General features: G+C 49.5%; 1 protein-coding gene across 3 annotated transcripts in view; it reads right to left on the reverse strand.

The window, feature by feature from the left end:
* Positions 1 to 26,506, reverse strand: part of L3MBTL2 (L3MBTL histone methyl-lysine binding protein 2) — a 251,454-nt gene that overhangs the window by 186,258 nt on the left and 38,690 nt on the right. For 2 of the 3 annotated variants that reach the window (XM_069231129.1, XM_069231130.1), the window contains 2 exons: positions 16,534 to 16,667; positions 15,457 to 15,586 (listed from right to left, as the gene is read on the reverse strand). The exons of the other annotated variant lie outside the window; for it this stretch is intronic. In XM_069231129.1, coding sequence (XP_069087230.1) covers positions 15,457 to 15,586; positions 16,534 to 16,667 — 264 coding nt within the window. The remainder of the gene's footprint in view (positions 1 to 15,456; positions 15,587 to 16,533; positions 16,668 to 26,506) is intronic. 3 annotated transcript variants of the gene reach the window in all.

Genomic DNA, 26,506 nt, shown 5'->3' on the forward strand with positions numbered 1-26,506 from the left:
TGATCGGAAGAGGCCGGTCAATCTTTCCCAATCGATGTTTGAAGACCTTGGACCTCTGAACGTCAAGTGGTGTGCCCTTTTCAAAAAGGAAATACACTACGTACTGGCAAGGACAAGGTGTGGATGTCATTATTTGAGGGTTGTGTTAACAGCTCAGGCATTTCTACAGATCTTCATCAATTGTCAAACAAGGAAGATATGCCAGCATATTAAGGATGGAATATGTGACTTTCCCTGTAAGCCTCTCTTTGTGGCATGTGATGCTGTAGATTCACAAGATCTTCGTACTCCTGCCATCTAGTGTTGGATCCGTATGTGTGCAGGTTGTTTTTCTTTGACTCACAAGGTAGGGTGTCTCCTCCTTCTCGGTGATAATGCCCATGTGCATTAACTCCATTGTTAGATTGTTTTACCGCAGGAGGGAGAGAATGGTGTGTAGAGTAAGTGTAAGTTATGAGATGTCCATGTGAGAAAAAGTCAAATAAACTGCGACTGCCACAGGTGTCCCTGAAGAAGGGTGGGCGCATGTGAATCTACAGCACTGCATGCCAGGAACAGATGCTTACAGAATAAGTAACATATTCCATTCGAGGAATATGTGGCTGTAGATATACATGCTCTGCATTGACTGTAAAGCAGTACCCCTCAGAAGTGGTGGCTAGTCTGTGGGTGTTGCAGTTGTTTGGAAAAGAGTACATAGCACTGCCTGACCTACAGAGGCTTGTTGGTGTGCTAAAACATCCACACAATAGTGTTTGGTGAAGGTGTGTGGTGTGGCCCATGTAGCTACTTTTCATATGTCAGCTATGGTAATGTTTCATAGAAAAGCCACGGATGCTCCCTTTTTTGAGTAGTGTGTGATTTCGGAGAAGTAGGTAAAGGTCTTTCGGCCTTAGCATTACAAGTATGAATGCATTTTACTATCCATCTGGCTATGCCCGATTTGGATATAGGGCTGCCTTTATGTGAATGTGAAAAAGCAACAAATAGTGGTTTTGTTTTTCTGAAAGTTTTAGTTATATGAATATAACAAAAGGGGCTCTTTTAGCATCTAACGTACGAAGAGCTCTTTCCGGAACAGATTATGATTGCTGGGAAAAAACTGGCAACTCAATCGACAGTTTAAGATGGAACTGAAAAGCCACTTTCGAGAGAAATTTAGGGTTGTTGCGAAGAACCACTGTGTCTCTATGTAGTTGGAAGAAAGGTTCTTCCAAGGTTAGAGCCTGGAGCTCTCTAACACGTGTACATGAAGCAAAGGAGACTAAAAATGCCACCTTCCAAGAAAGGAATTGAAGGGCACATGAGTGCAGGGGTTCAAACGGGGATCCCAGGTGTCTTGTAAGAACAACATTGAGGTTCCATGAAAGTGCTGGTGAAACCCGTGGTGGAATAACTCTTCAGTCCTTCCAAGAAGCCTTTAACTTCTGGGACATTAAGCAGAAGTGTTGCCCATTCTGGATATAGGCAGCCATTGCAGCAAGATAAAATCTGATAGATGTGAACGCTAACCCAGCGTTTTGAAAGTGAAACAGGAAGCAGACAATGGGGGTCATTCTGACCTCGGCGGTAAAAGGCCCTTACCGCCGGTCAGAAGTCCGCCATTCTACCGCTGCGGCCGCGGTAAACCGCCACGGTCATTCTGACCACCAACTGTGAAACCGCCAAAAACCCGACATCAAAGGAAGGCCGCCTCATCAGCGAGCCGCGGAAAACTGGAGATGACCAAACCTCCACCGTCACGCCAACACAAACACGCCCATGCCATTCTGACCCACGAATCCACGCGGCGGTCTTTCAACCGCGGTATTCCATTGGCGGTACACACCGCCGCGCTCAAAATACACACACAGCTCCAAAACACAGCCACATTGGACAATTTGAAATACACACACCTGAGACACATACAAACAACACTCCCACACATCCAATCAACTATAAAACACACACCCACATCACCCACAAACCCCCACTAGTTGGAAATCGGAGAGAAGGCGATAGAGATAGGGATAGAGAGAGCGAGCACAGCAATCGAAAACCCCAACACACACAGGAACCCAACATCATCACCCACACCACATCTACGCACACATCACCACACATCACCACGCACATCACCACAAACACCACCCCACACCTCATCCACACCACCCCATGGCACCCCAAAGACACCCCAGGTTCTCGGACCAAGAACTCAGGGTCATGGTGGAGGAAATTATAAGGGTTGAGCCCCAGCTCTTCGGCACACAGGTGCAGCAAACCACTATAGCAAGGAAGGCTGAGCTATGGCAAAGGATCGTAGACAGGGTCAACGCTGTGGGACAGCATCCCAGAAATCGGGAAGATATCCGAAAGCGATGGAACGACCTACAGGGGAAGGTGCGCTCGATGGTGTCGCGACACAACATCGCTGTGCAGAAGACTGGCGGCGGACCCCCACCCACTCCACCCCAATTCACAGCATGGGAGCAAGAGGTAGTAAACATCCTGCATCCTGATGGCCTCGCTGGAGTACACGGAGGAATGGACTCTGGTAAGTCGAATCTCAACTACTTCACCCCCCCCCCAACCACCAGCATGCCAACCCCCCCCCCCTCACCCCAATCTCAACCCCCCAGCACACAACCTCCCTGCCAATGTCTCACCAGCACAACCCACCCTAAACAACACCAACCCCTGAATACCAACACAAACCATAGACAGCCACCACCAAAGCATGACCATTGCACATACCCATACACCCCCCCCCCCCCACCACCCTCACAACACCTCCCACAAGGGAATGCCAGCACTGGGGGACAAGGGCACTCAAAATGCACGCCATGGCACACACAGAAAAAATAACCATACTCTTTTACCCCTGCAGGGCCCGAACGCCAACACACCGCCACGGAGGGTCCAGATTTGTCCATCCCACCCCCAGAACAGGCCCCCAGTGAGGACAGCAGCTCTGTCGACCTCGAACCTGATGACCAGCCCGGACCATCGGGGACCTCTGGACAGTCGGTTCCCCACACACAGACACAGGCCACAGCAGACCCAACCCCCTCTGGGAACACCAGCACAGCTCCCACCCAGCGGGCCCATGCCTCTGTCTCCAGGACGCGTCAAGCAGCGGTGTGTCCGCCACTACAGGGCACCCAGGCTGACCCAACACCCCAACAACAACAGGGACCTGGGGGCAGTGGTAGTGGGCACACCGTCCAGGGGACAGAGGCCCGGGGAAACAGGGCAACTGGGAGGGCTGCTGTGCGACAGGGGGGGGAGGACAGGCCCAGGGAACCGACTCTCCAAGAGGCCCTCACCACCATCATGGGAGCATACCATCACTCCCAGGAGACGATGGCGACGGTACTGGCCAGGTTCACCGAGATCCAGGCACAGCAGGAGGAACGGTACATGGGGTTCAGCAATGAACTCAGGAACATCGCTACCGCTATGGGGACCATAGTCCAGGCCCTCAACCGGATAGAAACCACATTGCGGGACCATGTGGCACCACAAAGGGCCCCTGTCACTAGCCAGGACCAGGAACAGCCTACCACCTCCGCTAGTGGTCAGGAGGCCCCCACAGAACGACGGGCCACCAGAACCCCACCTCCTGCTGAAGAACAACCACCCCGCAAGAGGAACCTGAGATATCACAGGAAGACAGAGTAGGATGCCAAGACCCCCGCCAGCATAAGATACCCCCTGATGTCATCCCACTGTCCCACATTGTCACCCTGTCCAACCTTGAACTGCCCCTGCTCCATCCTTCCACAGGCATATGGAAAATGCACCTGTGAAACTGAGAACTGGACTCTGCCATGGACATAACTCCACCCTCACCCATCACCGTTTTAATATCATGTACCAATATCTAGCACTAAAAATAAATCACTCATTGCACTGAAATCATTCAGGAGTCAGCCTGTATTATTTACAAATGTATAACACATTACTGATCAATAATGTTCAGTTAATTTTGTGATGACAACATACCGATGTCAATAAGCATTAGTCCATGGGCTAACCAAGCAGAAGTCACACAGTGGGTCATACAGCACTGAAAAGGGAAGGGAAAATCAAACATCAGTTTAAAAGAACTGGGGGGAAATACACAAAGTAAAAATGCAGGGGGCTTTCAGTAAATGTTAAATGGCGTGGCTGATTCTTACCTGTGTGCTACTGAAAATACTGTTGGATAACTCTGTCCCTGTTGTCTGTGTCGTCCTCTTCGTCTTCCTCCTCTTCACTCTCCGCAGGCTCCACAGCTGCCACAACACCACCATCTGGACCATCCTCCTGCAGGAAAGGCACCTGACGTCGCAATGCCAGATTGTGAAGCATACAGCAGGCCACGATGATCTGGCACACCTTCTTTGGTGAGTACATCAGGGATCCCCCTGTCATATGCAGGCACCTAAACCTGGCCTTCAGGAGGCCAAAGGTTCTTTCTATGATCCTCCTAGTTCGCCCATGGGCCTCATTGTACCGTTCCTCTGCCCTGGTCCGGGGATTCCTCACTGGGGTCAATAGCCAAGGCAGGTTGGGGTAACCAGAGTCACCAATTAGCCACACACGTTGTCTCTGTAGCTGTTCCATCACATAAGGGATGCTGCTATTACGCATCACATACGCGTCATGCACTGACCCAGGGAACTTGGCATTTACATGGGAGATGTACTGGTCAGCCAAACAGACCACCTGGACGTTCATAGAATGGTAACTTTTCCTGTTTCTGTACACCTGCTCATCGTCTTTTGGGGGTACTAAAGCCACATGGGTCCCATCAATGGCACCAATTATGTTGGGGATATGTCCAAGGGCATAAAAATCACCCTTCACAGTGGCCAAATCAACCTCCTCAGGGAATACAATGTAGCTCCGCATGTGTTTCGTCAGGGCAGACAACACTCTGGACAAAATTTTTGAAAACATAGGCTGAGACATTCCAGATGACATGGCCACTGTTGTCTGGAATGAGCCACTTGCCAAAAAATGGAGGACTGACAGAACCTGCACTAGAGGGGGCATTCCTGTGGGTTGGCGGATGGGGGACATCAGGGCTGGCTCCAGCTGGGCACACAGTTCATGTATAGTGGCTCGGTCAAGTCGGTATCGTAGTATGATATGGCGTTCTTCCATTGTCGACAGGTCCACCAGCGGTCGGTACACGCGAGGATTCATCCTTCTCCTCGCAAGTCCCAGCGGACGGTGCCTAGGAAGGACAACATGGAGCACAGAGTCAAGCAACCCCCAGGTACGTAACAGTACACGAATCGCTATGCATTGAATGGCTTGTATGAGTGGCAATGCAAGGCCTAGGCCTGTGTGACGCAGTAGAAATTAAGCCATGTGGGCCCTTGAAATGGCGGCTGCCTGACCTGAGAAGTGTGACAGTGGGATGTGAGGTCAATGCGCTGGCGTGACACACCGTGGCGGTAGGCGGTCGAAGACCGCGGCGCCAAGCCGCATTGGTTAACATTGAACCCTATGGGTTTCTGGAGCCAATGACGAGGTGCGCCGGCGGTCGCGGTACGCACCGCCGCGGGCGTGACCGCCATTTTCTACCTGCTTAATCACTCGAGACCTGATCATCCACAGGAGAGGACCTTTACTGCAAGTGCTGCTGTGACCTCGGTCTGGAAGATACAATGGCTGCTGCGACTGGGGAAAGGGCCCCTGCCTTCACGTCTGAAGAGTTGGAGAAACTAGTGGATGGGGTCCTCCCCCAGTATGCGTTACTCTACAGTCCTCCAGACCAACAGGTAAGTACACTGGGTGCACATGGAATGGGCTATGCCTGTGTTGAGTGGGGTGGATGTAAGATGGTGGGGTGGGGAGCGAATGAGGAGTGCAACGCACGACAGATGAGAGCATGTGCCACATGGCAAAGTTGGGGAGGGAGGGGGGCAATGCCTACCTGGAGGGCATTCATTCGGGTCAGGCTGCCCATCAACGATCGTTCAATGCTCTGGCCTCAGCACTGACGGCAGCCATTGTCCCCGTTTCCAGCCTCCCTCTTCTAACTGCCTCCACCCTGTCTCTGTCTCCTGTTCTTCTGCCTATCCCATCCACACCATCAGACCAGCCTGCACACACGTCAACACCCAAGGTCAGCTCATCCAGACACAAGCACCACAGATCCCACAAACACTCACCCAAGCAACATCCAGATGCAGACATGCCAACAGTCACTACCACCTCTGTGTCCCCCTCCTCCTCGTCTCCCTCCTCCCTCCCTGTGACGTCTACACTCACACCTGCATGCACACCACCATCAGCCAGTGCTTCCATCACCACCACACCCTCCAGTACAGTCCGCACACGTGCAGTCACCACCCCCACTGCCATTTACACATCCCCTGTGTCCTCTCCCACTGTGTCTGTCACCCCTCTTCCAAGACACACAAACGCAGGCAGCCACCCACCCAACAGCCATCCACCTCACGACAGCCTACGTCACAATCACCTGCACCCAAAGACAGCACACCTGACTCTCCTACAACCACATCCTCTTCCTCCACTCCCATCACCACTACTCCCACCCTTTACCTTGGTCCTAAAAAAGTTTACCTCTCCAATCTTAACCTCTTTCCCTCCCCTGACCCAACCCTTCCATCTGCTAAGAGTCCCAAGAGCACCTCAGCCACCACCAGCCCAGCTTCGAGTGTCACTGTGGTGCATGGGTTCTGGAGTCCACCCTTTGGCAGCAGTGACACTTCTATCAGCAGCAGGGGGACAGCCAGCCCCCCCCCCAGGCAAGAGGACCCGGAAACTCAAGGGCCGCCGTGAGAGGACTAACACGGCTGCCCCCAAGGACCAGAGTTCGGCCACTTCACCTGCCACAACATCCAGGGGAGGCAAGGGCCAGAGAGCCTCTTCTAAGGAGCGAAAGGGCAGCAGGGCGGAGAAGTCAGCCAGCAAGAGCGCGGAGCAGGAGGGCCCCACAAGCCCCATCCCGGCTGTAAGGAAGGACACCAAAGGGCCCAGGACTCCGTCACCGAAGGGTCCTGCGACTGCACGGTCGGAGGGCGACTGAGCAGGGAGTCCAGGCCAGGTCTGGCTCCCTTGAATTACTGGACAAGCACCGCTGAACAGGGCCCCGCCGCACAGAAGAGCACCGCTGAACAGGGCCCCGCCGCGCAGAAGAGCACCGCTGAACCGGGCCCCGCCGCGCAGAAGAGCACCGCTGAACAGGGCCCCGCCGCACAGAAGAGCCCCGCTGAACAGGGCCCCGCCGCACAGAAGAGCACCGCTGAACAGGGCCCCGCCGCGCAGAAGAGCACCGCTGAACAGGGCCCCGCCGCGCAGAAGAGCACCGCTGAACAGGGCCCCGCCGCGCAGAGGAGCACCGCTGAACAGGGCCCCGCCGCGCAGAGGAGCACCGCTGAACAGGGCCCCGCCGCGCAGAGGAGCACCGCTGAACCGGGCCCCGCCGCGCAGAAGAGCACCGATGAACAGGGCCCCGCCGCGCAGAAGAGCACCGATGAACAGGGCCCCGCCGTGCAGAAGAGCACCGCTGAACAGGGCCCCGCCGTGCAGAAGAGCACCGCTGAACAGGGCCCCGCCGTCTCAAGCACCGCTCCGCTGGGCCCTTCCTGTCAAGCATCGCTCCGCTGGGCCCCGCCGTCTCAAGCACCGCTCCGCTGGGCCCTTCCTGTCAAGCACCGCTCCGCTGGGCCCTTCCTGTCAAGCACCGCTCCGCTGGGCCCCGCCGTCTCAAGCACCGCTCCGCTGGGCCCTTCCTGTCAAGCACCGCTCCGCTGGGCAATTCCTGTCAAGCACCGCTCCGCTGGGCCCCGCCGTCTCAAGCACCGCTCCGCTGGGCCCCGCCGTCTCAAGCACCGCTCCGCTGGGCCCCGCCGTCTCAAGCACCGCTCCGCTGGGCCCCGCCGTCTCAAGCACCGCTCCGCTGGGCCCCGCCGTCTCAAGCACCGCTCCGCTGGGCCCCGCCGTCTCAAGCACCGCTCCGCTGGGCCCCGCCGTCTCAAGCACCGCTCCGCTGGGCCCCGCCGTCACAAGCACCGCTCCGCTGGGCCCCGCCGTCACAAGCACCGCTCCGCTGGGCCCCGCCGTCACAAGCACCGCTCCGCTGGGCCCCGCCGTCACAAGCACCGCTCCGCTGGGCCCCGCCGTCACAAGCACCGCTCCGCTGGGCCCCGCCGTCACAAGCACCGCTCCGCTGGGCCCCGCCGTCTCAAGCACCGCTCCGCTGGGCCCCGCCGTCTCAAGCACCGCTCCGCTGGGCCCCGCCGTCTCAAGCACCGCTCCGCTGGGCCCCGCCGTCTCAAGCACCGCTCCGCTGGGCCCCGCCGTCTCAAGCACCGCTCCGCTGGGCCCCGCCGTCTCAAGCACCGCTCCGCTGGGCCCTTCCTGTCAAGCACCGCTCCGCTGGGCCCCGCCGTCTCAAGCACCGCTCCGCTGGGCCCTTCCTGTCAAGCACTGCTCCGCTGGGCCCCGCCGTCTCAAGCACCGCTCCGCTGGGCCCCGCCGTCTCAAGCACCGCTCCGCTGGGCCCCGCCGTCTCAAGCACCGCTCCGCTGGGCCCTTCCTGTCAAGCACCGCTCTGCTGGGCCCCGCCGTCTCAAGCACCGCTCCGCTGGGCCCCGCCGTCTCAAGCACCGCTCCGCTGGGCCCTTCCTGTCAAGCACCGCTCCGCTGGGCCCCGCCGTCTCAAGCACCGCTCCGCTGGGCCCTGCCGTCTCAAGCACCGCTCCGCTGGGCCCTTCCTGTCAAGCACCGCTCCGCTGGGCCCCGCCGTCTCAAGCACCGCTCCGCTGGGCCCCGCCGTCTCAAGCACCGCTCCGCTGGGCCCCGCCGTCTCAAGCACCGCTCCGCTGGGCCCCGCCGTCTCAAGCACCGCTCCGCTGGGCCCCGCCGTCTCAAGCACCGCTCCGCTGGGCCCTTCCTGTCAAGCACCGCTCCGCTGGGCCCTTCCTGTCAAGCACCGCTCCGCTGGGCCCTTCCTGTCAAGCACCGCTCCGCTGGGCCCCGCCGTCTCAAGCACCGCTCCGCTGGGCCCTGCCGTCTCAAGCACCGCTCCGCTGGGCCCCGCCGTCTCAAGCACCACTGGCACAATGACAGTGCCGGATCTGTCTCGAGCTACTGTTCACGGTTCACTGTGCCCACCATGCCTCCTCCTTGACCGGTGGAGACTGTTATCCACCTGATGGACTGTGGCTTTGCACTCCCCAGGATGGCACAGTGGGCAAGCCACCCACTGTAGAGACTTGAGAGACTGTGGCTTTGCACTTCCCAGGATGGCACAGTGGGCAAGCCACCCACTGTAGAGACTTGAGAGACTGTGGCTTTGCACTCCCCAGGATGGCACAGTGGGCAAGCCACCCACTGTAGAGACTTGAGAGACTGTGGCTTTGCACTCCCCAGGATGGCACAGTGGGCAAGCCACCCACTGTAGAGACTTGAGAGACTGTGGCTTTGCACTCCCCAGGATGGCACAGTGGGCATGGTGGCCCCTTCGTGGATCTGGCGTCGTGGACTCATGTGGCTGTGGTGCCCCCCCACTTCCCTTCCCCCTGAGGTGCCTGTAGTTTTGTCATCAGATGCCCCTGCAGTGTTCTCTCCAAAGGACTCAGGTCTCCTGTGTGGGCTTTGCCCTTGTGTTGATACACTTTGGCCCACGGACACTTGGAATTTCGTTAGATGTGCAGGACTAATTGCCTCGGTTTATCGAATGCACTAAATATTGAACTGATTTTTTAAAATTGTTATTGCTATTTGACCATGACTTATCAGTGGCTTTTTTTTTCCATAAATTTCGATTCACAATTTAATTATGTCCTTGCTTTTTTCACGGGGGTTTGGGTGGTGTCACTGTGACTTGTTGCTCTGCATTGGTGTGTACATAGTTTGGGGGGGGTGGGGGTCGCATATGTGTGTGCCGTAACCTTTCGTCCTCCCCCCTCCCCTGTGTCGTAGGTGCAGTACTCACCGTTGTCGTCTGCGCCGGCGTTCGTACTCGTGGTAGATGAGCAGGTAGACGAGAGCAGGTAGGATGTTTAATTCGGGTTCCATGCTGTCCTCCTTCCTCGTGGAGTGCGTAGAGGTGCGCGTTTTCCCGTTCGTAGTCTGTTTCCGCCGTGTTTTTATCGGCGGTGCTCCCGCCCCGGAAAAGGTGGCGGATTGGTGAGTTGTGATACTGTGGGCGGTACATTGTCTGCCGCCTGTCTGTTGGCGGTGACCGTCGCGCTGTTTGTTTGTACCGCCGTGGCGGGCGGAGTGTTAAGTTGGCAGGCTGTGTTGGCGGTTCCCGCCAGGGTCAGAATTCCATTTTTTGGACCGCCGGCCTGTTGGCGGGTTGGCCGCCGCTTTATCACCGACCGCCAGGGTTAGAATCACCCCCAATGTCTTGTACAGTGGCTTTGAAAGGGATGATTTGTTTTGAGTGACAGCTACAGGCCAAGTGTTTCCATTTTGCTACATGGCAAGCTCTAGTGATAGGTTTAAGAATGTCCATACATCCTGATGGGAAAATAAGGTAATCAAACTAGGACCTCAGGAGCCAAATTACTAGGTTGAAAGTTCTGAGATCTGGGTGCCTGATTTCTCCATGGTTCTGAGTGAAGAGGTCCGGCCCGTTGGGGAGCTTCTCGTGGGGAGCCATGGAGAGGTCCAGAAGTGTTGTGAACCAGGGTTGACGAGCCCAGGTAGGGGCTAGCAGGATCACTGGGAGAGATGTTTGTCTGAGCTTCTGAACCAGAAATAGAAGGAGAGAAGGAAAAGAGTAGGCAAATATTCCTGACCAACTCGTCCATAGTGCGCTGCCCTTGAATAGTGGGTGTAGGAACCTTAAGGCCAAGTCTGAGCATTTTGCATTTACAGTGTTTGCGAAATGGTCTATTTGAGGGGGACCCCCATCAGTGTAAGTATGGAAGTAGGACTTGTGGGTGGAGTTCCCATTCGTGGACTTATTGCTGCATCCTGCTTAGCAGGTCTGCAATTTCAGTGTCCCTGAGAAACTTTGCTATCAGGTAAAAAGTGTTGATGAAGAAGTCTGTGAGAGCTGTGAAAGTTGCACAGACCGTGCTTCCCCCCCCCAACACTATTTTTTAGATAATGCATGACTGCATTATAATCCGCCTGGACTAGGACAACCTTGTGAATGAGGTGAGGAAGGAAAGCTTTCAAGGCTAGATGAACAGCTTGAAGCTCAAGGAAGTTGATATGGTGACCCTGGTGTTTGGTGTCCCATATACCCTGTATTGTGAGATCTTTCAGGTGTGCATCCCATCCTGTGAGCGAGGCGTCCACTGTGAGAGTTATGTGAGGAACAGAGTCCAGAAGAAGCCACCCCTTCAACAGGTTGTTGGGATTCCACCAATACAGAGAGTGGTAAGTTTGGCAGTCTACCAACACTATATCCTGTAAGTGACCCTGTGACTGAGACCACGGACGGGCTAGACATACCTACAAAAGACGCATGTTGAGGCGGGAATAGGGTACCATGGTGATACAGGAAGCCATCATCCCTAGAAGATGCATGACCATCTTCACTGTTATCTGCTGATTTGGTTGAAATTGAGGTAATAGGGTCTGAAAATGTTGAACTCCTACAGAATAGGGATAGGCTAGCCCAATTTGTGTGTTCAGAATGGCTCCTAGATATGGCTGTATTTGTAGAGGCTGTAAATGGGATTTGGGAATACTAATTGTGAATCCCACGCTGTGAGGCAGGTCTATTGTTAATTGAGTATACTGGTGACACTGTTCATTGGTTATGGCTTTGATAAGCCAATCGTCCAGGAAGGGAAAAAGGCAAATTTTTTGTCTCCGGAAATGCCTGCTGCTACTACTGCTAGACGCTTTGTAAACACCTGTGGTGCAGTAGTGGCACAGAATGGTAGGACCTTGAATTGGTAGTGCTTTCCGTCCACCATAAACCTGAGATATTTGTAATGGGCTGAAAGTATTGGTATTTGAAAATATGCATCTTTAAGATCTAGTGTAGTCAAAGTAGCCCTGTAAAAGTAGGCGAATTACATCATGTAAAGTGATCATGTGAAAATGTTCTGCAAGAATGTATTCGTTCAGTGGCCTTAGGTCTAGGATTGGTCAGTGCAAACAGTCATTTTTGGGTATGAGAAGTACAGCGAGTATAACCCTTGTTCCTGGTGTTGAAGATGGACAGGTACTATTGCTCCTTTGAGAAGGAAAGCATGAACCTCCTGCTTGAGTAATGTTTGCTGCTCTATGGAGAGCTGATAAATGTGAGATGGAATGTTGGGTGGTGTAACGAGCTCCAGACGATAATCATGTTGGATACGTCCAACTGGTCTGTTGTTATCTATTGCCAGACGCTAAAAAGTTGTGTAAGCGTCCCCGACAGGTGTTGTGTGTTTGTGTGTGTGTGAGGTGGGGGGGGGGGGGGAAGGGAGGGGTGAAGCGAGTCACTGTTTGCTGGTAGTGGAGGAAGCACTTTTGCCTCTACCCTTAGCGTTGTTTCTGGCAAAGGAGCCCCTATAGTAGGATTTTGTGGGAGAGTAATGGCTCTGCCACCGCTGGCATGAGGTGGATGCTTCTGGAATGGTGATTTCTGAGCATCCATGATACCTGGAGCGGCAAAATGGGCTCCTCGATGTAGGGGTTTGTAGGGCTCCCATGGACTTTGCCGTCTCAGTGTCCTTTTTATTTTTTCTAGTGTCTTGTTGACTTGTGTGCTGAAAAGATGTTCCTTGTCAAAAGGGAGATGGAGAATGTTCTGCTGGACATCAGGCTTGAAGCCTGAAATATGGAGCCATGCATGTCATCTAAGGAGGACATTGCTATTAATACTCCTGGCTGCTGTGTCAGCAGAGTCTAGGGTGCATCTAATTGAGGTATATGATGTTAGTTCGCCCTCAGCAACTAAGTCCTGCCCTCTTTTCCTGTGCTCATCTGGGAGAGGTTGGAGAAGTTCCTCCAGCTCATCCCAGTGAGCACTGTCGTACTGTGCTAACAGGCCCATGGAATTGGAAATGTGCCATTGGTATGAAGACTGAGCTGCAACCTGTTTACCTGCTGCATCTATTCTTTTGCTTTTTTTTATGTCAGGTGGCGGGGTGTCGCCAGACGCTTGGGAGTTAGTCCTTTTTCTAGCACTGATGATTTTCCAGGGAGTCAGGTGGTAATTGCACTCGTATGTATACCGGGTCTGAGGGAGGGGGTATGTATTTTTTATTGACCCTGGGAATAATAGTATGTGCCCTAACAGGATCCTTAAGAATGTCCACCATACGGCGGAGCATGCACTTTAAGATAGGCAGGTAGTGTGTGCCTCTGAGTGCAATATACTTTGTCAAATAAGAAATCCTGTTCCAGAGGTTCCTTATGAAGTCATACCCCATGAAAATTAGCTGCCCTTGCTATTAGCTCCTGATATGTGTTTGAGGCATCAGGAGGTGATGGGCGTTCTGGGTACTGGTCTGTGTCTGTGTCTGTGTCCCCTGGCAGGTAAACATCATACAAGTCCCAGGGGTCTGTGTTTTGGGGGATATGAAATGAATCGCCTCTAGTGTTGGGGGGGACCGGTGCCATCTCCAGGGGAACCCTGAGGGTAAGTATCTAAGGGCTCTACATCAGATTGTGGTGAAGAAGGCATGTCTGGTTGAGGTGGTGGTAATGGAGATGGCGAGGGTAATGGGGGAGGCGAAGGGCTGGTGGCCTTGTCTGACTTTTTTCATTTGGATGGAATGGGTACATCCAAAGCCTCTTGAAAGGAGAGTTGCCTTTTGGAAGGTGGTGGTGGAGGTTTGGCCAGAATTCTTCCAGTTTTTGACTGAATATGGATCTGCTGGTGCCAATAGTCCAGTTTTTCTTGCAACTTGTGAAGAATAGGCTCCACAGTGGTTTTGACGGTCGTGTCGACCAGGAGGGGGCATGGAGATCGTAGAGGTTTTTGGCACAGAAGCTTTCGGCTGTGGATAGTGTTTCGGCTCCGAGCCAGAAGTCGGGTTGTCCAAACTGGATTCTTGGTGCCGACCACTGCCTACAGGAAGTGCTGGTCCAAGGGCCTCTTGATCTGGAGGCACAAGTCCTTTTGTAGATTCAACACAAGCCTGAGAGGCAGGGGTAATGTACTCACTGTGCGAGACTCCATTGATACGTTGGTTATTTCTAACTTTTAACTCTGGATCGTAGTTCGAGCGGGCGTGGACAAACAAAGCCTCCCCTTTGGCTCTAGAAGCTTCCGGATGTTGCTTCTGCTCGACGTGCTGATGTCCGAAGAAGCCAAGAGAGTTGCCGGCAGACCTTCGCTGCATCTCAAGCTGGTGTGCTTGACGATCGCCGAGTGTTTTCTTCGAGTGGAATGTTTGACAGGCCTCACAATCGGCCTCCCTGTGGTCTAGGGAGACACATGTTACAGACCTGACGAGAGTTGGTCCGTGGGTACTTTATGTGGCAACATGGACAGAAATGAAATTGTGTTTGTCACCAGGAGGGCATCATTAAGAAAAATAGAACTGGAGACAGAAGGCCCTGTGAGGGGCCACAATGAAGTCACCTAAACTAGACGATTAGTTGTAGCTCGACGTTCAGAGAGAAGAAAATGCGATCAATAACAATACAGACTGTAGACAGAATAGAACCGAAAGAGAGATCCAACGGCAGCACCCACGTCCAAACCAGGTGGCAGAGAGAAAACAATCTAACAATGGAGTCAATGCCCACATGCAGTATCACTGAGAAGGAGGAGTCACCCTACGTCGTGACTCGAAAGACTTTCTTTGAAGAAAAACAACCTGCACACATCCAGACCCAACATTATCCCTGAGCGATTGATTCTCTCAGGTCAACAAGGGGCCTCCCATGTCAACTGAGGTCCCCCAAAATGAATAACCCAAACCTAATAAATCATGTAAATGACCCTCACTAGATAGAGCTCCCTGTGACCCGAATCTGGATATCTTCCCTCTATGAACTACCTTTCACAGCTACTAAAAACCTGTATTAAACCCCATATGTATTGAATGGCAAGGCATTAACGCGGTGCCCCTCTCAAAAGTCCTTCTTCAGGGCTTCACTATAAATTTACGCCACAACAAAAAGAATTGGTATTTGTTATCACCAGTTTTGAACAGGCAGTACTAGCACAGCAATATAGGATAGTGTGATTATCTGAAGTAAATACGGGGACCTGAAATTATAGTTTCTCCTTTGGAAAGCAACCAAATTCTCCAAAAAGAACGCAAGTCTTCTTTTCCTAGGTGTCACACTAGAACCACCCTGTTGAAAGAAAGTTCATTAGCATGGTTGTCATCCATAACTTAAGTAAAAGACTGCATTGTGACTGACTTCTTAGATTAACAAATTAATCCATGTGGTGAGCCCTCTGCCCTCCCACTACAAATGTTGGGGTGGGCTCTTAATGACAAGAAACAAATATGCCTCCATTTGCTACCCCACAGTGTAACCATACTCAAACGCTACAGTGCCCCTTCACCACATACTTTCCTAGGACCCTGCTCTCACCATCTTGTCCTGGCGGGGGTGGTGTGCCACAAGTCTGCTGTCCGGGGCTCGAGGTGTTCAGGTAGGCACCGATCTTTGATGACCAGGAAGCCTTCTGTAGCACTGTAGCTTTCTTTGTAGGGGGGATACCCTGAAACCAAAGAAAACCGATCATGAAATCTGTCAGGCAAACTCATGTCCAGGAACAGGCAATCTCTACCATCCAACTCCACTATAAATGTCCCTCCGGGGTTTTCCACTGCTATCCTTCGATATAGTTCCTCATACTGCCCTGCACCGACACATTGTGATGGCAGTATTTTCATATGGATGACAACAGACAACACAATTTACTAGCCACTGGTGACCAGTTACTTAGTTGTCAGACATCCTACAAGTCAAGGGAATAAGTGAATTCAGCAAGAAGTGGGACAGACAAGAGGGGGCAAGGGTAAAGTTCGGGGACATGCATTCTATACGCTAAGTGAAAGACAAACTGGAGTGTCCTCAGTTGCTCACCTGCGGTCATTTGGAATGCTTTCAGGTTTTCCTAGACACAGTTCTACAGAAACACAACTGTGTAGGTTCTTCAGGTAGTATATGAAGTATTAACATACAGATTAACATACATCGTAGCTGAACTACTGAGGCAGTTAGCCAAGTTTTCCTAGACACATAGTGTCTCTTAAAGGTCTTCAATAAAATGTAATTGCTTCGACCACATGTAACAACATAATCCAACACTCCAAAGATTAGTTTGCCCAAACATTCTGTGCAGGGTTTTCAGATTTCCTGAGTCATTGTAACTGCATAGCAGTCAGCATGCTCTGCTCTGTAATTGAGTGGAACGGTATATTAATGAATTCTGAAACTTAGTGGGCAACCTCCACAAAGGTAAATAACAAGGAAACAAAGTGCCCGTTTAGAAAGGCTGTAGTGCTGAACCAGAGGAAGACATTCCACTGAGGCGGGTGTGTTCATAGATCCAAAGGATGAAATGATCAAGGAGGTGAGTTTGGACATCAGCCTTAAGGCAGACGTTTATACGGACCAGAAGGGGCCACACAAACAGACCGGGGAGGTTGCTTAGTCACTGACCTTGAGGCGGGCGAGGATGCTGGCCTTCTTGGAGTTTGAAGAATAGCTCCTGGAACAGGATACACTGCAGAAACGTTTCGTTTTAGAGAAGAAGGTATCTCTGGTTCCCACAATGCCACACATCTCGCAGATCGCTGGTGAGGGGAAGTGAAGGGGTAAAGTAGAAAGATCAGCGAGGCAGGAGGAAGAATTAAGTGGGAAGGAGATGGAAGTGAGGAAAAGGATGCACAGTCAGAGAGTATAGTTAAACGGACAGGGGTATGAGAGGAAGAAAAAAAATGGATGAAGTAAGTCAAAAAATAAAGAAAGCAAGGAAGAGAAATCGTGCACCCAAGTAGCAAAAATAGAAATGTGAGGAAGAAGAAAGAAGAGGGAGTAAAGTTGTTCAAAGAGAAAGAAGGAATAAAAACAACTATAGAGGAGATGAGGCAAAGTAAAGTTTTTTTTTTTTTACACCTTCAAGGATATTTGAAACATATTTATTTCAATGTTTCTGCTTTAGCATTATTTCAAAGATAAGGCTAAAAGGAAGAACTGCAGTGCAAGCTGCTGTATGCATTTTAAGTACATCAGTCCGCTTTAGGAGGATAACTTGAATTACTCATGTCTTCTACGACAACATGCTTGAGCCCAAGGAATAATACTCTCTTTTACCAACAACGTCACTGCGTTAATTAAAAGTAGTCCATTTATCTGCGTTGTCTCACTCATCATATTTGTTATTTAACATGAATCCAACCCGACCAAGAAAAAAATTACCCCCTAACAACAATCTCGTCCCTCAGCCTATGCCAGTGATAATTATCCATGCTGACTGACCCCTGCCAGTATGTGACTAAGTCACTCATTAGCACGGAAAAGAAACGCAGCCACAGTGGGATAAAACAACAGATCTCTTCCCAAATCACAGCATGTATAAATGGTAAAAAAAAAAAAAAAAAAGTTAGCATAGACAGAAGTCACGAAAAGAAACGTCCCAGACATTCTAATCCACTTCAAGAGACTGAACTATTTACCATTTCTCGCTCTGGAGGAGCACTGATGTAATACAGTGTTTGTCGGCTTATGCATTTATCATGGCAACGTCAACAAAAAACAAGCGTTGGCAGTGCAAGCTGCTGTATGCATTTTAAGTACATCAGTCCGCTTTAGGAGGATAACTTGAATTACTCATGTCTTCTACGACAACATGCTTGAGCCCAAGGAATAATACTCTCTTTTACCAACAACGTCACTGCGTTAATTAAAAGTAGTCCATTTATCTGCGTTGTCTCACTCATCATATTTGTTATTTAACATGAATCCAACCCGACCAAGAAAAAAATTACCCCCTAACAACAATCTCGTCCCTCAGCCTATGCCAGTGATAATTATCCATGCTGACTGACCCCTGCCAGTATGTGACTAAGTCACTCATTAGCACGGAAAAGAAACGCAGCCACAGTGGGATAAAACAACAGATCTCTTCCCAAATCACAGCATGTATAAATGGTAAAAAAAAAAAAAAAAAGTTAGCATAGACAGAAGTCACGAAAAGAAACGTCCCAGACATTCTAATCCACTTCAAGAGACTGAACTATTTACCATTTCTCGCTCTGGAGGAGCACTGATGTAATACAGTGTTTGTCGGCTTATGCATTTATCATGGCAACGTCAACAAAAAACAAGCGTTGGCATAGCCAACAGGTCTCACCTATGCAAGAGCTACTGGCTTTGCTAATGTCTTTTAGACGTGTCCTCCACAGCGTGGTTGCTGTTCAGCATAGCTAAAAGGTAGTAGTGTGGCATAGAGGAGAGTGATTTAGGGAGGACTGTGGAGTAGAGGACTGGTGTAGTGTAGAGAAGAGCAGAGCGGGGTAGAGCACAGAGTGGCGTAGAGTGAGGTGGCGCAGTGTGAAGTAGCACAGAGTGGTGCAGAGTAGTACAGTTGTGGGTTTAAGTGACAAACAAGGAACCAAACTTAATCACAGCAAGCATAAGGCATAAAAGGGATGAATTGCTGAAAGGCAGCAAAAGTAGGTGTGCAACAGCAAGCATTAAGCAGGCATTTATACATTATAACAGCTTAATCCAACGCACGTAAAATGTAGTTTTCTTTTAGTTGTACAAGTAAGCCAACAGATGCAGGCATAGATAAACAATGTCCAAAAATGTGTTTGGAAACAGAACAAATGGAGAAAGCAATACGAGAACTATTCAGAAATGCGTACCTCAATCACAGTGCAATAAGCGGACGGACACTAATTAAGTTGAATCAATCTGTGTTTGTTCTATGCTACAAAGAAAGAAAAGGAAGTAACCTAGGACCCGTGCAGGCCAATTAGGTGACAGCAAAGAAGAGTGACAATTAAGCCAATAAATGCTAAGCAAATGGTGGGTTCCAAGCCCTTGTTTGTGAACAATACCTTTTGCAAGCAAGAGCACACATGCTGTCACAGGTGGAACCTAAAAATATCAGCTAAATATGTTATTTTTGGGAAAACAGGTACACAGTGCATAGGTCCATTTGTAGTATTTTAACCCTAAGAATACCACATGATTATATGCAGTGTAAACCGACTATAATAATTATACTTTTCAAGTTGTAGCACATCTTACTGTAGTATAAAGTTTTGCAAGGATAGATGCACACAGAGGAGCCACTAAGTAACCACCGAGAGAAAATGCAATAACAAACAGCAGAGATAAAAAAAAGAGTAGATAAAACATACCCTGCACTTTCTGAATGTGACTCCCAGATCTTAAACTCCAAAGCAAAAAAAAAGGTGATGTTTAATGAATATTTAAATAAAGATCAGGCCCAATTTGTTTTGTGTTTTGCTGTATGGTAGCATTTCTTTTTCAAGGATGTGTGAACTTATCAATGGCATAAATCACTTCACATTCGGTCAAGTAGGGAGCTGTAATGTAAGAATTGGAAACCGAGTAGGTTGCAGTTTCATCTTCTACCAACTGAGGTTTGGATCAAGCATGGGACCCAGAGACTTTGCTCAGGAACTGATGTGATAGCATAAAGAAACATCATTTGTATGGAGTTGCAGGTGAAGGTAACAGCAGAGATAGTTTTGCATTCTGAGAAAAGACACCTGTAGGTTATATTTGCGGTGTCACATGGGTCCAGTGTGGAAAAGGGTAGGGCTGTAGAGTTGTTTTCAAATTCTAGGTGTGCGTATTCTCCTTGGGAACCTATACCAAAGCCTGCACGATTGTACTGAGAAGGAACTTTCACATATGCAGGCTTTATAAAAGTAAAAAATTCTGAAGTTTCTCTTTTGGCTGCACAATCTGAGATTAGGTTGCAGGAAAGCTGGTCCCATTTTATGGTGAGAATGACAGAAGACTTTGAAAGATATCCTTCTTGCAACTGATAACCATTGTAAAGCCTTGACTGCAGGGGTAGCGTGGTCACGTCTGCACAAGTTTAGTAATTGTCTTTCTACAGTGTTATGGTTTTGCTGAAACTTGCCAACCTGCCTCCTGGAAAGTCCAAAGAAAAAGCTAATTGCATAATCGAGATGTCACATCACTATGGCTAATGACAGTAGGAAAAAGCCCAAGTACAGAAAGATATATGAAACTTGACTAAAGTGCAGAATGAGTCTCTTGTCACTCTGTTGACGAGGTTCTAGTGAGGGGGCTGAGATCCATTTTTCAACTTTAGTAATTTTTACGAAATCCACGGTAATCAGAACTAGATGCGTTAAGTTTGAGATTGTTTTTTAGCATCCTAGATTCCAATACAAAAATGAATCACCTAGTCCTGATGTCTTGAAGACGGACGGCCTTTCCTGTTTTAGGAGGATCTAAAGGTTGTCAGTCTAGGTGTGACCCGTAAGCATGAAGGTTCACCAGGTTAGGAAGAGGTGGCATGTCAACACTGAAAATGTTAGGCTGAATTGTGAAGTGTTGTTGGAACAACCACCCTACAGGAGAAAGGTGAAAAGCTTAAATGAAGATTATGTTACAATCTGGGATCTATTTTGATCCCATTCAATGCAGAGGACGACCCGTTTATGTCCTCTGTACTATTTCCGCAGTGCAAAGGGCCATCTTCATGGGAGTCACGGGGGAAGCTCCAGTTCTCTGACAAGAAGCTTCTCCACATGGTGGCTTCAGTGGGGGCCGACACAAGAATCGCTTACATGTCTGCCCCTGCATCCGCCACCCATCCCACCAATGTGACATAAGTGGGATGCACAGACATCACTGATCTACCAGACAGTGCGAAGAGAAACAGTAAAGAAGCTCCCTGTGCATCTAGCGGGTTTTTGTCCCTCCAGTCTGCCTTTATAATTTTTTAGAGAGGCATCTTGGAAAGAGGATAGGAGAGTCTCCCTTTTCCAGCTATGTCTTTTCAAACTGATACCTGATCGCAGATACACTGCAATCCATGAGCTGAGATCACTAGACACCTGGACAAATATTTGGAAGGAGACGGGGGGCAGGGGGATAATCAGCCCCCTGGACATGGTTTAACTCCATATGGGCTATATATTTTTGATATTTCCTTTCCGGGGGTTGGGTCAGATAATGTGGCAATCCATCCCCCCTGGAAGGGAAAATTGGGCAGCCATTTTGGTCAATATACTACATTTGGTTGGTTTCCCTTCCATGGGGGGGATGATTGGGCGCTTCTTTTGTATTGTTCTGGTGTTTAGGTGCCCAGTCCCTAAGCAGCATTCCAGGCACTGATTAGTGTGACATTCACATTTTATTTACAGCCAGCAGAGCTTAGATCACAAGGCAGAGGTGAGCCAACTTGAGCCATTCATTTTAGCACGGAGACAGGATGATACTAGGCCAAGGAGGGTAGGCTGATGCATTGTCCTATGCTGCGGGGGCGGAATCAAATTGTGTACGGCTGAATAAGTGAGTAGCGGCTGCAGTGGATGCAGCCATACTGGGTAGGCTTACCATATTAAGGGCACAATAACTGATAAATGGCTCAGGTGTGCTCACCCTTTTTCACAATGATATATGCTGAGCTGGGGGAAAGTAAAAGATGAATTACACAAGAACTGATCAGTGTCTGAAGTGTGCTGTGGAAGTAGAGGGGGGCATACTGCCAATGTCAGTGTGATTATGTGTCAGGACAGGAGGCTTCTCCTTCTTTGCTGTTTATTACAAAAAATTTACACCAACCAATTTTTTTTTCTTTTTTTTTTTTTTTTAAATCGGACCATATTTACCATAACTCTCCATGACATCACATTCCTTGCACCAATCACGGCGCATCTAAGTATATAAACATTTCTTTCTCTGCTGCTTTCGAAGCAACAGATAAGTGCTCCTACTTTATGTATATTTTTCTTCTCAGATATATGCATTTACAGTGTTCTAAGTGTAATCGTTATTATGATTGCTCTGTGTTTGCAAGTACTATCCTCGCTTTGGCCACATATTTAGCACCAAGAGGCGGTGAGTCTAAAGGCATCCAGCGCGAAGACCTCTGTATTCCTCACTTGCACGCATTCTTCTCACAGCGGGTTTGCCGAACTGTATCTGCCTCATGAGCACACGCTGAGGTGCAGCAAGTTCAAGCCAGCTCACATTACCTCTGAAGGCCCCAGTAGAGCTATACTGGTCTCCTCCACGCCAGTTGCTAGGGCAAGTTCAAGGCTATACAGGATATTTGAGGGGCTTTGGACATTGCTGCATCATTTTTATATCCTTGTGGTTTTCTTGCCTCCCTACTACAGCCTTCTGGGCTAGCCCCCACACAACATCAAACAATCCCCTTTGGGATCTGCCTCATAGCTAACCCACCATGGAAGAAATAAATGAGCCCACATACCTGCTCTATGACCAAGAAAAGGATGACCTCATTTTGGCAGGAGATATCGTCCATGCACTGGATGCATCAGTCACCCAGTCAGTAAATAGGTCCCTGGCAGTCGCCCCTTAACCCTTCACCCGCCAAATAAAAAAAGATGCCATCTGTTCCATATTATGGCCCAGAACTAACCCACCCCCCAGTGCAGTCCCTCATCCCTGACAGGATAGTGGCCCCTCACAGTCCACTGATTGGCCCCATGCTGCTACTTTGGCCCGCATGTCCCAAACGATGACAGTAGATCGTGCCAAAGCTGTCAACCAGTGCCCTCCCCACTTCCTTCTCACCCCCGGCAACAACACTGAAGACACTCAATTCCCTTTCTCCGATTCAGACAATGACTATTATCAACGTCAAAAACACTATCACGACAGCCAGCGCAACCAGTACTTCCCTCTGTCCCTTTTTGTCCCCTCTGACCTAGGCGCTTCCTTAGATTTTGATCCAGACACCATCGTTCATCGGATTGAACTCCCCTTCCCGCAGTTTCTGACTACATCCATGACCGGCTCCGTAAGCACTTCAACAAAGAGGTCAGTAACTGGCTCTGCTCTGGAGCCCCACCCAGATATCCCAGACAGAGTAGCGGAGGCCCAGGAACTTGACTCCAACTTGGCCGCTTTCCTCAAAAGGTCTTCTAAGGACCTCAAGAAAGGGATCAACAGGTCCTGGGAGGCCTGCCAAGAAAGTCCTTGACCTTTCAGGGACACTTGACAGGCTGGGCTCAGCATGCACTATGTCTATTAGGTAATGCCAACTGCGGGTTATCAGTAGAATGCTGATGCGCAGTACGTATACTCAGTACTCATGGAGCTCACAAATGCAGAGTCTGGTCCTTTGGCCCTTGGTATGCTTTTTAGAGACACATTAGTCAAGAATTTAGGGAAATTCATCCAGTCTTAGCAGCTCTTGACAAAGCCCAGACATTGCGCCACAAGGAGTTGCCACCAGTGCCTTTTTGCCAAGCCGGCCATTACCGAGGGTGACCATCTGGCCCAGCTAAGACTCGCAGCCCTTAATACTTCGCCTCAACCGGAGGCCACGGTTATTCTGCAGAAGCTAGAGACACATTTCCTGCCAAAGTGCATGGTGGCTGTCCCGGTTATGTTAGGCGTTTCATCCGCTCCGGAGCAACTAGGAGCAAATCCCAAAGGTAAGCTTGATTCAGCCTTCCTCTGTTTCTTTTGGGGGGTGGGGGGTAAGGAACCATGACTTTCTGACCAACTGGTCCTCTCTGACTTCCAACCCGTGGGTACTGGAGATAGTGGCAGGTTTCAAGACTGATGTTTTCCAGGATTCCTCACCAACCCCTTCTCCCTGCCCCATCCATTGTTCTCAACAAGATCAGCCCTTTATTTAACAAGAAATAAACCAACTCCTAAGAAAAGATGCAATCTGCTCTTGTCATCCATATCCTTCAGGCTTTTGCAGCAATATTTCTGTGGTAACGAAAAGGGGAGACGGTTCCTGCTTGGTGATCAACCTGAGAGAATTCAACAGTTGGATTCTTTACCGCCATTTCAACATGGAGGTAATTCATCTTGTCAGGGATATTCTGTGAAAAGGCAACTGTATGGTTCGCCTCAACTTGAAGGACGCATCTCTCTCCATTCCAATTTTCCCTCCCCATTGGAAGTTCATTCAGTTTGTGTGGAAAGATCTATGGCTCCAATTCAAAGTCCTCCCCATCAGACTCTCTTCCGCTCTGCGGTGTTTCCCCAAAGTCATGTGCCCAATGGTAGAGAATCTCCGCTCCCGAGGTGCTCATCTGATCATCTACCCAAACAACATCCTCCTCATGGCCCAAGACAAGCAGAGTCTGCTATGTCATCTGGACTGGACAATCCAGCTCCTTCAGTACCTGGGTTTCCTCATTAACGGAAAGAAATCTGGGCTATCCCCTTCCCTCTGTATTGAATTCCTCATATTCCTGATCAACTCTTCTTCCCTTCTGTCTTTTTCTTCCCAGAAGTTGCATACCGTCCAGAAATAAATTTGCACGACCTCCATTAGGACAAAATCTCTTTTAGGGTCCTCGGCAGGATAGTAGGGCTGTTGGCTTCCTCTATCCAAGCCATCTTCTTGTCTCCCCTGCACTACAGGGCCCCTCAACACGTGAAAATTCGCCATCTTCAGAGAGGTGTATCATATTTAGAACTAATCGCTCTAACTCCAGAGACCAGAAGCGAGCTTCAATTGTGGCTAGACGACATGACAGCCTGGAGTGGCAGAGCCATATTCGGCTCTAGGCCAGACATGGCGCCAGCCATTGGGGATGGGGAGACAGATGCAGCAACGTCTTCACCAGAGTATAGTGGTCCCTAGAAGAGGCCAGTTTACACAAATTGCTTAGAGCTCTTAACCGGGTAATTTGCAATCAAAACACTTGGTCCGCTACATAAACAAATTAGGAGGGACAAGTTCTGGCAGAAATCACAAAGACCTTTTGGCATTGTTGTCTCCAACATCCTATATCAGTAACCGTGGAGTACCAGCCAGGTCAGAGCAACGTAGTTGCCAAATCGAACTTAGAGATTCCAGCAAGTGGAATTTACATTACAAGGTATTCCATGCTCTTCAGGATCGCTGGGGTCAGTGTCACATGAACTTCTTCGCATCCCAACTTTCCAACCGAGACGGTTCTTCTCTTAGAGCAGATGGCCCTGCCCACGGATGATTTCCTCCAGCTCTGGAGGGGACCCCTTCACTACTTCTTTCCTCCATTTCTGATGATCTCAAGGGTCTTGGCCCAAGAACTCCGTCAACAGGCCGAACTGATTCTAGTCACTCCTCTGTGTAGAGCACAGCCCTACTTCTCTGTCCTCCTAGAGATGTTTTGAGACTTTCCGTCAAGATTCCCTCATTCCCAGATCTTCTGCTGGGCCCAGCAGGCCAAATCCCCCCGGTTACCTTGGTCACTAACTTCCTAGGCATAGGGTATTTTTGAGTCAACAACTACTGACTCGCAATTTTGGCAGGTCATTCCCTTATTGAGGGTAAAAAAAAAAAATAGCAAAAATCCTTTGGTAAGTAGAGTTATAGCGGGCAGTCATTTAGCCAACACTCCTCTTCTGAAATAGTCCAATATATGGGACGTCAATATAATTCTCAAATTCCTCTGGAGATGGCCAGGCAATTCAGATCGGTCCAAGAAACATCTTTCAGCTAAACTGACTTTTCTTTTATGCTTAGTGTCCTGCAGGAGGGTGTCGGATGTTAAGGCCTTAGACATTTCAGGTAGAGTTTTTTTTTACCTAGATGGAGTAACAGTCAACACCAAGAAGGACTAAAACTCTTTCAAGACAAATTACCAACCCTAGTTTTCCTGAAGATTCCAAATTATGTATTGTTCATTGCCTGATGAAATAAGAAGACCGCACTAAAGAAATTTGTCAGTCCATCTGAGGCCAGCTTTTGATCGCGCTCCAGAAACCATTCCATTCAGTGTCTTCCACAACTATGGTTTCGCTGGGTGAAATGGATTCTTTCTGAAGAGGTCATAGATATTTCCAACTTCAAAGTCCACTCATTAAGAAGAGCTATGACCTCAAAATCCTTTCATTTAGCTTCTCATATTCAGGACATCATGAATGCAGCAAACTGGTCTGCTGATTCTACTTTCAACACTTTTTATTACACACTAATATTAGACATAGCTTCGGTGGTGTTACAACGGCTTTGAACACGCATATTCCGAAGCCTCTGCCCCAGACATATACTAACAAAAGGTCTAGCTATCACGTCAAGAATTTTCAATTCTATTAAGGACACAGAGGTGAGGACTATCCCACCCATATTCTGTCAAATTATACCATTCATTAAACTATATTGCTAATTTCTTAATGTTATTCGAATCCTGTCCTTATGTTCTTGGTATTGTTTTATGAGGCCTTTACTCTTAAGGTCATGGATATTACGATTTCTTTCAGCTTCCAATCAGAAGAATGAATAACTGATGTAGGAGGTTTCCTCCAGGTCTTTATGTTCTTCAGGGCCCAGTTGGTCCTTCGATGACTCCGGTTCAGAGTCCTTACATCGTTTCATGTTGGTTATGAAGATATAGGGGTATCCAGTCAACAGAAAAAGGACTGAAAAGGTTTTGTTCTGCTGTATAGGCAAAGAAAGAGGAAGAAATATGGC

Source organism: Pleurodeles waltl, chromosome 4_2, assembly GCF_031143425.1.
Source record: "Pleurodeles waltl isolate 20211129_DDA chromosome 4_2, aPleWal1.hap1.20221129, whole genome shotgun sequence".
Lineage (NCBI taxonomy): Eukaryota > Metazoa > Chordata > Amphibia > Caudata > Salamandridae > Pleurodeles > Pleurodeles waltl.